At 31.9% G+C, this 17535-nt stretch overlaps 1 protein-coding gene across 2 annotated transcripts; it reads right to left on the reverse strand.

Moving 5' to 3' along the window:
* Positions 1 to 5668: 5668 nt before the first annotated feature.
* LOC141705745 (sodium/hydrogen exchanger 1-like) lies at positions 5669 to 14856 on the reverse strand. 2 transcript variants are annotated; one of them, XM_074508636.1, is made up of 15 exons: positions 14652 to 14856; positions 13998 to 14166; positions 13764 to 13882; positions 13391 to 13488; positions 13070 to 13129; positions 12058 to 12104; positions 11788 to 11982; positions 10061 to 10107; positions 9521 to 9587; positions 9298 to 9398; positions 9092 to 9193; positions 8795 to 8933; positions 8636 to 8698; positions 7068 to 7151; positions 5669 to 6154 (listed from the first exon to the last, which is right to left on the reverse strand). In XM_074508636.1, the coding sequence occupies exons 2-15, from the start codon at positions 14127 to 14129 to the stop codon at positions 5840 to 5842; spliced, it is 1569 nt and encodes a 522-aa protein (XP_074364737.1). In that variant the 5' UTR covers positions 14130 to 14166; positions 14652 to 14856; the 3' UTR covers positions 5669 to 5839. The 2 variants fall into 2 exon arrangements, with proteins under 2 accessions (XP_074364737.1, XP_074364738.1); XM_074508637.1 differs by lacking the exons at positions 13998 to 14166; positions 14652 to 14856 and having other exon boundaries at positions 13391 to 13481; positions 13764 to 13881.
* Positions 14857 to 17535: the final 2679 nt, after the last annotated feature.

A 17535-nucleotide genomic window follows, 5' to 3' on the forward strand; every position in this document is an offset into this window, starting at 1 on the left:
ACAATCAAAACGCAATCCTAAAACTCATAACTTCTAATCACATAAACAAACAATCCTAACACTCTTACTCTTATCCTATCTCATTTTCCTACCTTATCTTAACCCAAACGTTCTTGTTTTCAAAGGTCAAACCTAAGCTCTGATGCCAACTATAACACCCTCCAAATCCGGGGTATAGATTTGGGGCATTATTAACAACAATTACCAACTAAACCTGCACAAGCGGAATATAGACATAATAATTACCCCGAACTATCACTACTCAGGATCTTTTAAGGTCTGAGTTTGAAAACAAGTATCACATACTACACTTTATTACAAACCCAACTAAATAAAACCTGTCTCACGAACTTTCTTTGTTACAAAACTTTATTCTATTTACAATCTCACTACACAACTTTTATTCAAACTACACAAGACTTTTATTCAACCCAACATTACTATTTATCCTGCTACACCTGATCTGGCAATTCAAAGCTCTCTTCGGGAATAGGAAGGAACACTCTTGGTATAAGAGGGTCTCGCTGCTTGACTCGCTTCTTGACTATGCGGGTTCTGATGGGTTTCATTCTCTACCTTAACTGTAAAGCAATAGGAGTAACAATAAAAAGGGATGAGCCAAAATTGCTCAACAAGCCTGCAAAAATATATATATAGTATAAAGAAAGAGAAATGAGTGAAACAATAAGCTGCTGGTTGGAACAACCATCTGAATCTGTATAGAGTAGTAATTTGCCAATGATGGCGAGTACCAAATGAACAAGACTGGAAACAAGAACCAACATATGCACTATAACCTGCTGATCAGTCAGAATATAGTGCGGATCTATACCCAACTGCATAGACCCAACCAACATAAAGAGTACTCAGGCAACTATGGCCTATTAAATAATGGTCTGGGTAAAACCCAGCTCGTATAGTAACCATCCAGTCCAAGGCTTAGCATCCGGAACTATCGGAATGCTATTGATATATCCCAACACCAGGATATACCAGAGTATATGTAACAAGGGTAAAGGAATTGAAATATGAACAGGGAATTCAATAAATTGGGTAAATCAAGAATTGAAATGAAATTGGAAACAAGCAATAATAATTGGATAACGGTGTATATGAGCAATGATTATCAAAGAGAATTGATACGATAGAAAAGAAATATAAATCACTATTCTGAATTTAGAATAGGGGAAAAACTTGCCTTGCGCGTACTTAACCTGGTTTAACTCACTGCCTTCTGACCCTAGCTTGCTCTGCCTTGCTAACACTGAACAAATCATGGAAAGATAGGTGTTTAGATAACTTACTATATACGTGTATCTTGAATTGATATCACACAACCTTATCAGTCTACCCATGCGTTTCTATCTGACTCGCATAAATACACATACATTTATACAGCATATTTATTCACATAATCACATAAAGCACGTAGCACATAAAGCACATAATTAATTTCTAGATTTACATTTATTTTTAGAATCAATTCTAGGCTTATACCTGCGTTACTAGTCTTATCAGATTTTATTATAATTTTTCGGAATTTATTCGGCTCAATTATACCCCTACTAGGACCTACGAACTATTAATTATCACCACCCACTCTCTTTGCGGAAGAAATTATAACTTACAACTATTTTTATTGGATTCGTCTCATTTTTCTGAGTCTAGGGGTCTTCATTTCGCTCAAATCGGACTAACGGTTGAATTATTATGAATTAAACAAGATTTAATTAATTAATATAATTAATTATAATTAAACAACCCTTAATTATATTTTTATATAATTAATTAATAATTATTGTATTTTAAAATAATTAATCCCTAATTATTGGGAATTATTATTATTTATTACAAATTATTATTACTTATTCGATCAGATCGATTATTTAGAAATAATCAATCGATTTAATTAACTGATATGCTATTTATCGAATAACTACGAACTACTCGCGATTCTCGCCTAATTACCGAACTATTCTATTATTATTGAAACTCATACGATTCGCTAAACAGATAATTACCGATAACTATTATACGATACGAATAATTATCACAATATTATTCAAATAACTAACGCTCGAATAATAATTCTAATTATTGAATCATTATTCGCACTATTAACTAATTATTAGATTATTAATCATATTACTTAATTATTTCTAATCCTTATTTACTAATTAATTACCTAATTATTAATTAATTACCCAATTATTAATTAATTAGATAATTAATAAATAATTAGATAAATTATTAAATAATTAATTAAATAAATAAATTCGAATTTATAATTAAATAAAATAATTCAGAAATTATAAATACTATTTTTCAGAATATAAAACTAATTTTTAATTAATTATTAGAATTATTAAAACTGATTTTTACTTACTAAAATATAAATAAATAATTAATTTATTCAAAAACACAAAAACATAACAGGATTTAGGATTTTTAGGATTGAAACCGGGTCGAAATCGGGTTGCAAACCGGGTCGTCCCCGACCCGATCGGGTCGGGAAGAACACCGCCCGCATTCCCAGAATCCGACGCCGGCGGAGATTTTCCGGCGAACCAAACGCTCGATTCCAGGTTCTTCTCGAAGTATAACAACACAACGACATCTCCCCTTCTACTTCCTGGCCATTCCCCGTCCTCCTTCCTCGTCGAACACCGCCGGAGACGAAGAACAACGGCGGCGTCGCCGTTTTTCCGACGAACCCAAAACCAAAGCCAAACACCACGAATCCGGTACCAAACTACTCCCTATTCGACGATCTACAACCTCATGGCAACGAAATCATCAAACAATCAACAGAAATTCAAACCCGAATTCGCGATTAAAACCCGAAAATATGAAAGTAAAATCAGATAATCAAACATTAAAACTAATTGCATAATCAAAAACTACGATTCTTGGGCTTCAAAACGACTACTTACACTAACGATTTGGACTCCGGAATCACGATGAAAATCGCCTTTGATCCTCCTGCTCTGTTCTTCACAAAAACCCTAACCCTAATTTCTTTTTCTTTTTCTTTTTATTTTCTGATTTTTTTGAATAATTAACTGATTTAATTACTAATAAATCATGTATTTATATTTATGAAAATAATACCCCTAAGTAAAATTAAGGGTCTAATTACACTCCTAATAAAAATATTTGGCCCCAATTTCTATAATTTTTGGGTATTAATATTGAATTTTTAAATATCCAATAAATACAAAATAAATACTAAAAATTTCCAAAAATTGTGGAAATTACAAAAATACAAAGAAAAATGATATATGATAATTTCATGATCATATAAAAGTAAAAAATATAATTTTTGTGGGGTTTTTGATACCCGAAGGGGTCCGGAAAAGTCGTTTTTCGCGAAAAAGGTCAATTTATAAAACGTCTAGGGGTTCAGAATAGCGATATGGTATAGGGCATTTTTAATAAAATAGAGCCAATGATTTTGTTTGAAATACGAGCTTTTAAAACATAGTTTTGAGCTGTACAGGTTTTAATATAATATATATAACTGACGATAAAACGCTCAATAAATATTCAAAACACGTTTGGATCAAAACAGCCAACACATAACAATAGCAGTTATGATTTAACGACTTAACACATTTAATCATATAATAATACACATAATTTATCATTATTATAATATAATACAAGCGTAATTCCTCGGTCGTTACAGTTACCGTTCACGTTTTCCGACAAAAAACCACCGTCACGGGTCTTGTTTGCGGCTACGAACCTCAAATTTTATTAGTACAAAATTCCTCCGTCAAACACTCTTATATGGTTAGAACTAAAGTCCACAACAAACATCGGAGGTACTCTTGTATCGTTAGAACTAAAGTCCACAGTATCTTATTTTCAGCAGCTATGCATACCTTCTACTAACTATTTTTTTATGAACACGTTCTAACCATAGTTTTAAACAAGTGCAAGTTCAATGGCGATTATCTAGCTAGCTAGCTACCTCTCATATGCTATCAACAGAAAATAAGAGCAACACAACCATATTAGCTTCCATGTATACATGGACGCATCTGTTTCATTGTTGTCATAGCCGTCTAAACCGTCATTTTATGAAAATACACTGCGAACACTAATTTATAAGTTAAGTTATAATTTATAAGCGCGTAATAATTTATTAACGAGTGTTTGTTGACCCAGTTTATAAATCAAACTTATAATTTATAAGGTGATAAGTTGAATATCAGTATCGGCGTACTTTTTCTCAACTTATTTTAATATTTTTATCTTTTTATTAACTTTGGTTTTAAAATATATGTTTTAAAATATTTTTATAATTTAAAATTCATAAATTAAGATAATTATATTTGAAAATTATTTATTTTAGTTCATTTAAGTAAACAAATATGACTTATAAGTAAAATTATCTAAAAACTAATATAACTCATAAATATTAATCAACTTATCACTTATAAGTTTTTTATTCATTTTATGTAATAAATTATTTATTTTAAGATTTTTCAATCGGACCGGATATTAAGTATGTTAGAATATAGATCTGATTTGATCTTCATTTAACAACTTAAGATTTTAGATAAACTGGTTACTTAACATAATAGATTAAAGATCGACGTCAGTGATGCAATTTTTGATTTAAAAATAGACCCTTAAATGAGGAGTGTTAGAATATAAATCGGGCTATACTTTCCTCTCTGACATCCCGTATCTTGGTGTTTGCATCTCTAAGCTTGTTGATCTCCGTAGACAAGGTGTACTTGATATACAAGACTATACAAATTCTTTTACTCATCACTCATTGGGCGGTGACCCTAAACATTAATTTGGGATAAAAAATATCCAAATTGTTACTTCTGAAAACAATATCCCAAAATTTCATTTCGTTAAGCGGTTTGGCAAAACGTGACTTCGTCTAATATTTTGTTTTTTTTTTAATTTTTTTTTCCAATAACACTAGATCAAATATCATTACTACTTCTGTTTTTTCCCTTCATTTTTCTTTTCCCATGCTAACATGAGATGCCCAAAACAATGCATTATATAGCGTTTTAACCCCAAAATACTACTTCATCTAGCGGTTTACACATTTTTTTAAAAAAAAAAATTTTTGAACCCAAAAAAAATTGTTAAACCCTAAAATAATTAAAAAAATATTTTAAATTATTTTTTAAAATCCAAAAAGGGATTGGTGAACCATAAAATATTTGAAATTATTAAATTAAACTACATCCTTAAATTTTTAAAATTGTGTAATTTAAAGTTTACATTTTTGGTTTCTTGGGTTTAGGGCCCTAATCCCTATATTAAATCGGTGTAACATTTATTATTTTACTTTTTAAATATTTCTAAAATCCAAAAGAGAATTGGTAAATCCTAAAATGTTAAAAATTGTTAAATTATGGTATTCTCTCAAAATTTAAAAATATTAAATAAATAATAAATATAAAAAACATAACATTAAGTGTTGTTTCCGGGCCTCTAAATAATATACTAAAAAAATTCATAATAACAAAAATACAAAGAATGAATAACGTTACTTGAACTAACATTATGCAAATTAAAAAAAAAAGAACAAAACGCCTAAAACGCTAAATTGTGTAGCATTTGGGATTGTTTTCTAAACCCTACATGATGTAAGATGGGCTGACATTTCAGCTCTTAATTTCAGTAAGTAACATTTTGGATCATTTTTCACTCTCAAAGTGACATTTTAGTCCATTTCTCAATGTATTTTAAATTAATGACCTGATAATAACAAAGGAAACAAATCCTCATAGATATCATACAAGTTTATACAGAACAACTATACAGTGTTATGTACTTGGCAGTGTTTTACTGATCCATGAACTTAATGCAAACCATTATCAGTTGGTGAACCAGGAACAGGAAGAACAAATCCTCTCCCGCCAAACAGTGGGCGCATATATGTATCATCATATTTTCTCCAGTGTCGATGAATAGTATGAGTGCTTAGAAGCCTGCTCAGACTAGCTGGCCTGGGAATATCTTGATCTCCTGTGTCTCTTTCTGGATCTTGAGAACTGCCTAAAAGTGGCACCATGGAGAATTTTGGACTGGATGGTTCAGAGGATAGCACTTTGCTGTTGAATATCGATGGAGGCATCAAGAGTCTTATAAGAGGTTTTGTCATTAATCCGAAAACCTGAAGAAATAACAGTAATATAATTAGAAGTAGAATTGTCAGTTTCAGATAAGAAAAAGAATAAACTTTAACCTTAGACTTGTAGTGCCTAGGATATAATCAGATAGAATAATATTCATAGCATTCTTCTTAGGTTAACTATCTGTAATACCACTATACAAGCATAGACCAAATTTAGGCAGATTAATTTTAATGTGTTGTCACTAGCTTGGAAAACCTGACAATCTTGTGAGTCCGACTAGAGCATTTTAGCATAAAAAACAAATAACTGGTTTTTGGATGTCTGATATTTTCTCGTTGGAAACAACATATTAATAAAACATACGGAGACTGCGCTATGGTATATTACAACATATTAATAAAACATATGGAGACTGCGCTATGGTACATTCCAGTAAAAAGTACTTAATTTGAAGCAATATTGAGGGAGTAAGTAGAATAAATTGGATAGAACCTACCAAAGAGAGATGAACTACGCAACAGAAGCAAGAAACCCAAGAGATCTAGGAAGTACTATGTTCCGGATCAATTTTTCCCCTTTTTTTTTTGGGGGGGGGGAGTGTTACTTAACTCATGACTAAGCAAGGTTCATCATAGAACAAATACTGTTTTCCCAAGGGTCATAACTTAAAAGCAGACAAATAGTGCACATTCTATAAGGTGCAAAGGATTTGCTGCAAGTCAGACAAGGTAATTTAATTGTTTCTACCCAATTTAAACTTCATATAGGTAACATAGTAGGCTCCATCATTGTCACCAATTCCAAACATTAGATGGACTTTGCCATATATATTCGGCAAGACAAAGTCCGTCCATTGTATTTATACCGTGGTAAAAATAAGTTTAATTTGAGGTTAGAAGAGCACGAGTAGATACATATGCAATAAACTTTATATAGGGGGATTTAGTTTACCATTGTAGTGAAGAGAACAACAGTTATGGTGCTGGTTAATACGATTGCGTGTGCTGGCTGTTGGGTATGGCCGAATCTTGTAAACTGCAATATGATGTTGTTGAAGTTAGTCAGAGAGCAATATAAATTGATAAGAAAAAGTAAAGATGTGGGAGACTTGCAAACTAATAGTCTAAAACTAAACCACATTTTTATGCTATATAGTTTATGTGACCTATGATGCTCAAACTCTTTTAAAAGGACCGGACACGGACACAAATCAGAGTGTCTGATTCTTTGAACTCTAAAATCAAAGACCCGGGGACAAGTTTTATAAGGATCCGGCACTTGGATTGGGAGGCGGCAATTAGTATATCTGTTATATTATGATAATTTCTATACACAAATACCTATCACTTTATATAAAATAATATATAAACTTTTGAAAAACAAGGGTAAAATAAGTTTTATTATAGATATAAATTTTATAATAGATACAATGTCAAAAGTTAAAGGGTTAATATAATAAAATATTCGATATAGGCTATCAAATGTCTGAGATGAAGTGTCCATTTTCCAAATGTCATTTGAATCTGGATCCAAGTGTCATTATGAGTGTCGTGTCCTGTGGACACAGGTACAACAGGGTTTTCTGAAGAGTCCGAGCATCACAATATGTGACCATGTTTGGGTCAAGTGACCAGCGGTGAGCACAAAGTGGACTATTTTTTTGCCTTACGATAAGAATATTGTTTGGTTCCACTTAGAAGTTGTAATAGATGGGAAAATGTATGAAAGTACTTATCCTCTCAAACTAAAATCTAGCATCCCAGCTTACAGTTGAGTCCTTTGACCTTGAGTTCACAACTAAAATTACTAATATAATAGGTAAACATTATGCAATCTGTCAATCTCAATAACCGATGATAAACTTCAATGAACATACCTCTAGTTAACCACAAAGTTCATTGCAGCACTACTTCAAGAACCGTGCATTTTTAAAATTCATTAATTATTAAAATTTTCAAAATACATGACATTCAAACATAGAGACCTGGCATAGTAATTTGAAGGGATCATGCGAATATTTCTTGCTAAAGTACTTTTGATAAATGACCTCAATAATTACATTGATGGATTAACTTTTTAGCAGGCGAACTCATGTTTGTAAGTTATAACAATTTATTAGGTGGTATTGACACAATAACTCCTAACATCTATTTCATAACCAATATATAAGTTTCAAAAAAATTCAAATTGTCCTTCAATTCCAAATTCAGATGTTCACTTAAGAATGACGACTAATTAGAAGAATGAATCATATTAATAAATCTGACTGCACATTAAAAGGATATGTAGTTTGCGTCATTATAGTACTCAACTTATGTAAAATTGTAATGACACATAAAACATTCTATATTAGCAAGGTATCTTTATACTTGAACCAAAGGAGCATTACTTTTAATTCAAGCAAATGGAATTAATTTATTGCATAGTATCTTAGTACTAATTTCCGCTTGGTTTTCTTTCATACAGCCAAAACAAATTCTGAACATGCAACATAGCTATTTGGCCAGAAAAGAGTTTACCTGCTTATAAGCAAGTGCCATTGAAACGGCGCCTCTTATTAGACCAGCCCACCATAGTATAACCTGAACGATCACAATATGATGAATTTTTTTATTACATTTGTAAGTTTCAAATACATTAACAAGCTAAATTGCTATTTATATTTTTCACTTTAATACCTGCTGCTTGAGGTTTACTTTTTCACTCTTGGACTTCATGGTAAGGTTGGATATAAAGGAAAGAAGGAATACAAACGATGCTCTTCCAATCAGAACCAATCCAAGCAGCATTGCACTCAGGCCAACTGATTTCCCAGGACTGGAATTATGGAAATTGAGTAGAAAATGTGAAATTTATAACAAAAAGGCTGAGCAATTGATTTAATTTTCTTATTTTAGACTATTTTAGAGATAAAAGAATAATTTATACAAGAGAAAAATGTTAAACTTAACAATTAATCATCATACGAGCATTACCTGTCGCTAACAAACTTCCACTTTTCCATGTCCAGTGCATCCATACCAACATAAAGGAAGATACATATTTCACAAATGAACGAAAATGTTGCAAAGGAATGCCTGAAATCAGCAAAGAACAATATACTAAAAATACAGAAAGTTTTTAGTGCAATAGATTAAAAAAAAGATGGATTTGCTGAGGTATTCCTCAAGGTTTTACCCACTTAGTTGTTACTTTTGAACCGTCAGTCATAGAATGCCAAGTGTAATGTGACATGACAATCCCGCAAAAGAATACGGTGAGTATGCCACTCAAGTCAAAAAGCTGAAAGACAAACGAATTGGTACAAAACAATATTATTGAGTCGTTGAAGCTCCCATTTATATGTGGTAATTTAATATAACAAGCATAAGTACGTAAAGGAACTCAAGACAAATATAACATACTTCAGCCATCATATATGAAAGGTAAGCCATCACAATCATAAGAGCCACTTCACGATCAGGAGAATGCCTGCAAATTTGTAAACTAGCATTCAAGTCACATGTTGTAATGACATGTACATATCCACCAATGAGGGCACCCACATATCTTCAAAGATATATTGTCCATAACAGATAAGTAAGATGATCAACACTTTGAGTTCCATCTTACTTTAATCAGTTTGTGCTACCACTACAGTTCTACATATTTTAACAAAATCTACAATGTATTTAGTCTCAATATTTTAACTTAAAAACATATCCCAATCTAGACATCTGAGATTCATCACAAGATAAAAGAATACAGACTTCATCACTTGGTGCCAAATCGACACATACAAACCATTGCAGATAGATCATAGATATTGCTCTCATGATTTTTCTGATGCCTATTTTTTAACGATCGGATTGCACTTTCAGCTATTGTATTTGCAAGTTTAACAACGATAATGTCCAAGGTTTTAAAGAGCAAAATTAGTCTTTACAGATGCTACGCATAAATACCTGCCAGGATACAACTTTTTCATGATAAAAGCGCTAAGCAATCCAACCTGAGAATTTAGTAAAGAAAAATTAACAACAGAGTATAGTAAGACATACTTCACAATAATGCACACCAGCACAAACTCAACATTGCTCTAAGATGCCTTTTAAGTCAATGACCTTGTTTGGCACTCAAAATGGACATTAAAAAAATTTATGAGGATGGTTTACTAAAGTGAAAGTGCAACCAATGACGACATACCATTCTAGTCAGTCAAAAAATAATAACTTCTTAGTCTATTTTACTTGTGTGAATAATGCACGCGAAGTTGTGATCATTTACATATTGTTTATAAAGTAGTAATTTTTCATATACGTATTTATTGTCTATTGTCTAACTTCGTAAAGATGTCAAAAACATATTAAGATTGATGCATACTTCTACTTGGGTCAGGAATTGGTAGTTGATTGGTCAAAATTAGGCTCAATGGTCAAATTTAATTATACAGTATTCATCTGTCATGACTTCAATGCTAGTTGGTCTGAACACCTAAATCAGCGATACTGTTTACTGGGGAAGTATAGAAATAAATTAAACTTAAAGACTTAAAGTACAACATTATGCAAATAAAGTGCAACAGTTATTTGTCAAAGTCCTATTGAACTAAAATCTACAGAACTATATCTGATCCTGTTCCATATCCCTCGTGTTAGTTACTTTTAGTTAGACATGGCCTGAAGCAACCAAATATAATAATATGCCAGAAAATATTTTAGCAATTAGAAGTATAACCAGGTAAGTTAAGCTGTCAAAGGAAAAATGGTTATGTTTGAAATTGCGTTAAATATCAAAGTGGTCACTCAACTGAAAGTCATATATCAGTTTAATCATCAAACTTAATGGGGTATCATTTGGATCACTAAAGTAATAATAAATATCAAACAGATACCTCAAAATATGTGTTCGAGAATTAAAATTTATTTTATGGAGTTATAAACATTTTTTTTAAATCTTATTACAACCAAATGAAAAGTTATGAATTCATAATATTTTAGATGATTTTTTGAGATTTTTAAAAATTTATCTACTAATTATTATTATTTAAATAAAGCAAATGACTACAAAATTAAAAATAAATAGTTGATAAATTTTAAAAAAATCTTATTAAATTATAGAAAATACTAGAATTCATACATTTTCATTTGGTTGTAATAGGATTCAAGAAAAATATATAGAACTCCATAAAATAAATTTTAATTCTCGAGTACATATTTTGAGGTATATGTATGATGTTTATAATGACTTTAGTGATTCAAATGATACCCTGTTAACTTTGATGATTAAACTGATATATGGCGTTCAGTTGAGTGACCACTTTGATATTTAACCCGTTTGAAATTCATGGAAGAATGAACTTCGAATACTATTGTACAATTCGCCATGCAGATATAGATGTATAAGAACAATCTTAACCAGTAACATGATACAACTTCTATTTTAAATGCTTTTAATTAACAACAACCATTTGCTCCATGAACCATTAATTAATCCCTCTGCCTCCTTGTTTATGACTTTCAAGTTTATAGATATAAAGAAATGCACTAAAATCAAATTTTGTAACTTTGTCAATGCATAGCTGATGGAAGATCCGAACCAATAGATTTGTGTACAGGATAAAATTTAAGGACATGCACTCCAACTTCCAGCAAAATTTATGCTATAGATTTAGAGGGAGAGAAGGACTTACTGATATTCCCAACAAGGTGCTGGTAGTGAATAAAGTCAAGAAACTTTCTCCAAACTGAAGAGCAGTTTTTAAATTGATGTTCGAGAGGTCATACTTTTGAATTGCATGAAAGAGAACTACAGATGCTGCATCATTTACCACGCCTTCCCCAAATACTAAGCTGTACAACAAAGGTGTCTCTTCTTGATTAAGAATCTGATATCAGACAATGTAAAAGTTAAATTTATATTTTATATCTGAACAAAATTGCCACCCTGGAAAGATCCATACCTGCAAGGTGCATACACTGTCTGTAGCCGAAAAGATTGCTCCAATTGCTTCAAAATAACATACTTTAAATTACCACAAGTCCATATTTGAGTTCAGATGAGAAATAAGCTGAAATAATGCAAGCAAACAACAAGTACAGAATTTTGTCTTTCAATTAGCATTAGACATTACATATAAATTAACAATCATTTCAAGTCATCTTTCCAAATCATTTTCCTCTTGAAAGATATATACACACTTTATAACAAAAAAATTATCATTATTATTAAAAGAAGTACTAACACAATCAATGAATAATTTGTCCAATTAACGAATAACTTGTTCATTGCAGATAATATTCAGCTAGCCTTTACAATGTCCGAATAACAACGAACGCAAAACATTAGGTAGAGAGAACTAGGGAAAAAAGAGAAGACCATGTCCTTCACAAGGACTGCATTCACTTTTTCCTGCCACATTTCATGCCCTCCATAAAAATAACTCTCTTTGTATAATTTGTCCCCAGTCTGTAGCTCTAACCCATCCCTCCCCCCTCCCCACTCCTAATTATCAGGTGTCATGAATTGTCTTCTCAATGGAAGATGTGTACATAGAACATCACAATTAATAAACCTTGTAATTTCCTTCCTAATTTAATGAAACTTCGTCTCAGTTTCATATTAACATCATCAATTCTATAACTCCGTCTTAGTGGCAATGTATTCCATCTTAGTCTACCAGCATATAGCTCTGGAAAGCATAGTAGATTGGGGAAAATCCTACTATCAAACAAATGAACAACTCTCCCAATCCATTAGACCACTTTATTTTATTAGCTCTTGTGCTATGACTGAAATCTTCCTCAAGATTTGCACTTTATGCAAGATTGATTCGAAGTACATAAACTTGAGCATCTAAATGTGAAAACTTCTATGATGAAACAAGCACTAAAAAGACTAAAATAAGATGAATCAATAATATGAAGTCATAAAAAGCAGGAAGATAGATGATGTTAAAGAGATGAACAGCATACCGAGATAATCCTTGATCTCCAAAGAGCCAATATTCAGCATTTCAATTAAATTCTTTGCACCTGTATAAAATTAGTTAAAAAGATTCAATACACAAACTTACTACGCAAGTTGAGACAATAAATAAAAAATACAATGTGTATGGACATTGGACGAGCACATCTTGATATTCTGTATTTCTGATTCAATAAATATTTGAAACAATGTGCTATCATGTTGTATCAAAGACTTTCAGAATAATCAACTGAATAGAAACATAAATTAAATTCATCATACACTGTTATCTGTAAGATATTACAACAGAATGAGTTGTCAGAGCCTACCGAATGATATGATTGTAAAGGACATAGCTGTACCAATAGCGCCAAATAACATAATTGTCATGAAGTTTTGAAAAAACTGTTTCTTTTTCACCTGAAACCTGATACAAGACTATATTAGTGATATAAAAGGAAAAACTAGAGACCGTGGAATCATAAGGTCTTGCTCTGCTCTACGTGCCTGACTAGATGCCTCAACCAACAAAACGTACAATTATCCAAAGATGAAATTAAATATAAAATATTTATAGCTTGCAACAGTATAAAAATATGACAGATCATCATGGATAAAAATGAAATCACAGGATCTCATTCAGTGTGCAAAAGCAGAAATAAGTATAAAAATTAACCCACTTGAGATGAAACTATAACTTACCCGGCATTAAATATAATAGGCGGAAGAAGATATATAAAGAAAAGTTGCTCATCGAACTCTAAAAGGCGAGAGTTTGTTCCACCTGTTCTGAGCAAAATAACAACTCCAGAACATAGACCCTGTGATCAAAAGACCAACCCACACAAAAGGATTGTAAGTTCACAAGCCACTATATTCAACTGCTATAAAAAAATTGAGAATGTACAATTTCAGACATTAAAAAAAAGAACTGACAATGAGAAGTGGAGTCGTGGACTCATTCGTCCATTTGTTTTCAACAAGAAGATGACCAATGATAATGCAACTGCAAATTAGAGCTACGAATAAGGTAATGTTGTCTACAGAAGCTGCATTCGAGAGTAACATCGTGTTCCTGTCCGCTACTGTCAAAATTTATCCGTACCTGAACCAACAAGAAAGCTTTAATTTCAAGGTAGATAGTGAGGATTAGACAATTGATCATACAAAAAAACGTATTTGGACTTAAATTTCTAACTTAAAAAAAAAAGGACATCAAATCAGATCATCAACTTGAAAGGAAAGCAAGGATATATATAAGCATAATCACAAAGCTTAAAAATTAAGCTCATTTTTATATTAAGCGCTAAATAAGAAACTAATGATCAAGATAGTAGAATCAGTGCTAATATTATGAGTTGGAACCTTTATTATTAAGAAAGTTAACAATACGATAATCCAAGAACTCTAAGTGGATCATACATGATAAAGAAACGAAATAAATGCAATAATTGAAGAATTAATGGGAAGAACAAGATAACATGTATTGGAACCTACTTGAAATAAGTGAGTTGTCGACAACAATCATAAACTAGATACACAAAAAAGAAGAAACGAGAGTAAGATGATGATCATATAAATTAAGCTTACCTGAATGGCGTGAAAAAGTAAGGCTGTAGTGTTGATCGTGTCGAGAGAGAGAGAGAGAGAGAGAGAGACGTAAAATAGTATATATATGTACAAGTAGTATACAGGTAGGGTGACTTAGCGGTTAAGAGAGAGAGATACAGAGAGTTAGTTTGTGTTGTGTGTGTTAGATGGAATCAAAAATGGCCAGAAAGCGCGCAGTTGATGTAAGCGAGAGTCAAGAGTATTAAAAACACAAACGAATACATTTTACATTGACAATCCATACACGACATTGACCGTTAGTTACGGTTTTGCAGAAGCACTATGTAAACTCACCGGATATTTATAAAAACAGATACTCATTTATAAGGTTATAAGCCATATTTGTCAAAAAAAAATATCCACAGCAACACATAACACATGGAAGAATTGTTCAATTATAAAGCACATAATGACTTTTTCTACCAGCGGTCATCTTAATTTGTTTGATGCAAAAATTGGTATCGATCAAAATATTATTTTATATATTATTTACGGTTTTCTAAAAAGCGTAAATCGGAATTATTCGGCAGAGGGACCTTTAGTGATTAATCGAATAATCGGTGATTAATTGAAGTATTAATCGGAAGCTATTTATTTAAAAAATAATAATAAATAATTCTATTTAAATGACCTTTCATAAGATTTATAAAAATAAAATTACATATCATTAATTCAAGATTTTTATAATTAGAAAATTACTACTTACTAGTTCTGACCTTAAGATTTAAAATAAATCGAGTGAAAGTAGGACAAAACAATACAAATATGAAAGATGTAATCATTGTTGAATAAATTTAGAATACCTTAAGATTGTGAATCGATTGGGCAAACGTGTGGCGCCCTCCAAACCCAGGTTAGAAGTTTGGGGTCCACACACACCTTATATATGAACATGTTTATAACAATAATAAAGATAATAATAAGATGCAGTGACCCTACTTACCGACATCCACGGATCGCAACACGTTAAAGTATGTACACAAGCCACACTCACACTTATATTACAAACGTCCAAATCCCAACTATTCAAACTTATAACTGAATATTAAATGTTCATACAAACTCCTCAAACTTAAACTATCACAAAAGTCTTCAGCTAGCTTAATCCGATTAACCTGGAATCCTAGCTTGCACACTTGATTGGGGATCCTCGGTACCAGCAGGTTCCTTCTTAACTGGAAAAAAACATAAATAGAATCACACAAATGAGCTAACTAGCTCAGCAAGTCACATTGACAATACTGAGATTAAACAATGATCAAGTGAAATAATTAAAGGTGTTAGTCCCTTAACAATATGACAAGAATTACAGAAGGGGGGTTGAATGGAATTCTTGAAATTTTTTCTTGAAATAAAATGTTCTAACTCAAATATAAATGTAAGTGTATTGATTAGCACAATGCGGAATAAAAACTTAAGTGAATCAAGACACAAGTAATTAAAAATAAGAGTCTTTAAAAACTTTCTGGTGGATTTGAATGATTCCACCAGAGATATATATTATATATCGAGAGAACCCTGTGTGCAGAAATGCTCACAGCTGCTTACAACAATTGAACTTCTAAGACTACAGAGAAATGCTAAGAATCCTGCTTACAAATGTTTCTCTGCTTTCTTGCTTAGATCGATAGTGTCTTAGTTGCTGCTACTTGGTTTATATATCACCAAGATTACAAAGTAATAAGATAAGATAATAAAATAAAAACTATTTAGTCTATTACAATGCTACTCCATTACTCTATTCCGGCATCTTTGAATATCTTCATAATAGCATGGAAATGACAATGCTTCTTTGTTCTCGAAAACCCAGTTGAATAGGCTACCACATTCCATTTGCATCCACTCGACGCATGTGACTGCGTTGTCACTGTCAACAGATATTTGAATTCTTTATCTGTCGGGTTCATGATCATCCGTCGAGTTGTTGATCATCCGCCGGGTTGTCTATTTGATCATCCGTTGACTTCATTGTAGGTTATCCGTCGGGTAGCAAACTGGCACTTGACTTCATTTCATTTATGCAGAATTACAAGACATCATCTATGTACAATTAATCAACATATTCTGCATATCTAGTTAAAGTCAACATGACTTGAATACTACTTTCAGAATCTATACAATGGTGAATGCAGAAATGTGCTACAGACTTATTGTTACATAAGCTACTCACTCGATGGATAATAAGTCATTATCCGTCGGGACTATAATGAGTCATCCGTCGGGACTATAAATCTTATCCGTAGAGTGCTACATTATTTCACTAAGTAAAATTTACTGAGGTGTTTTGTTCATGAAATCATCAAATACACAATATATACACAAAAATCTCCCCCAATTTATGTCTACTGGAATTGTAGCCATAAATTAAGAGATACTTGATGATAACAAAACACCCTAAGAATATAACTTTAAGAGAAAGTAGATATTACTGAAAAGTGCTTCAAATAACAAAAATGTACAAAGTTTTGCTCACAGTCATTTTTCAAGATGCTCCTCTAGCCTGAGCAGATTTGTCTAGTTTCTTGAAGGTCTAGATCTCTTTCCAAGCTTTCTATTATTTTCTTCAATCTGATTTTGGAGCTTCCCGTGGAATTCCAGTTCATCAGATTCTGAGAGATTTAGCTTTCCTTGCATTTCCAAAAGAGTCTCATTGCTAGAGATGCTCAATTGGTCTTCAAATTAGAAGAATCTTCTCACACCTTTGTCATCTATGAACTCCATCAGCCAGTAGGGCCTTAGATGCACTCTTCTCCCTGTGTAAGGGATGATTAGAGTCTTTGGGAGTGCATCTTTAGCTCTAACACTCCTTAGTTCTTCAATCTTCTTCAATATCAATCTTCTTGCAGTAATATTGAACCCAAAG

This window comes from Apium graveolens, unplaced genomic scaffold (assembly GCF_009905375.1).
Source record: "Apium graveolens cultivar Ventura unplaced genomic scaffold, ASM990537v1 ctg954, whole genome shotgun sequence".
NCBI classification, from domain to species: domain Eukaryota; kingdom Viridiplantae; phylum Streptophyta; class Magnoliopsida; order Apiales; family Apiaceae; genus Apium; species Apium graveolens.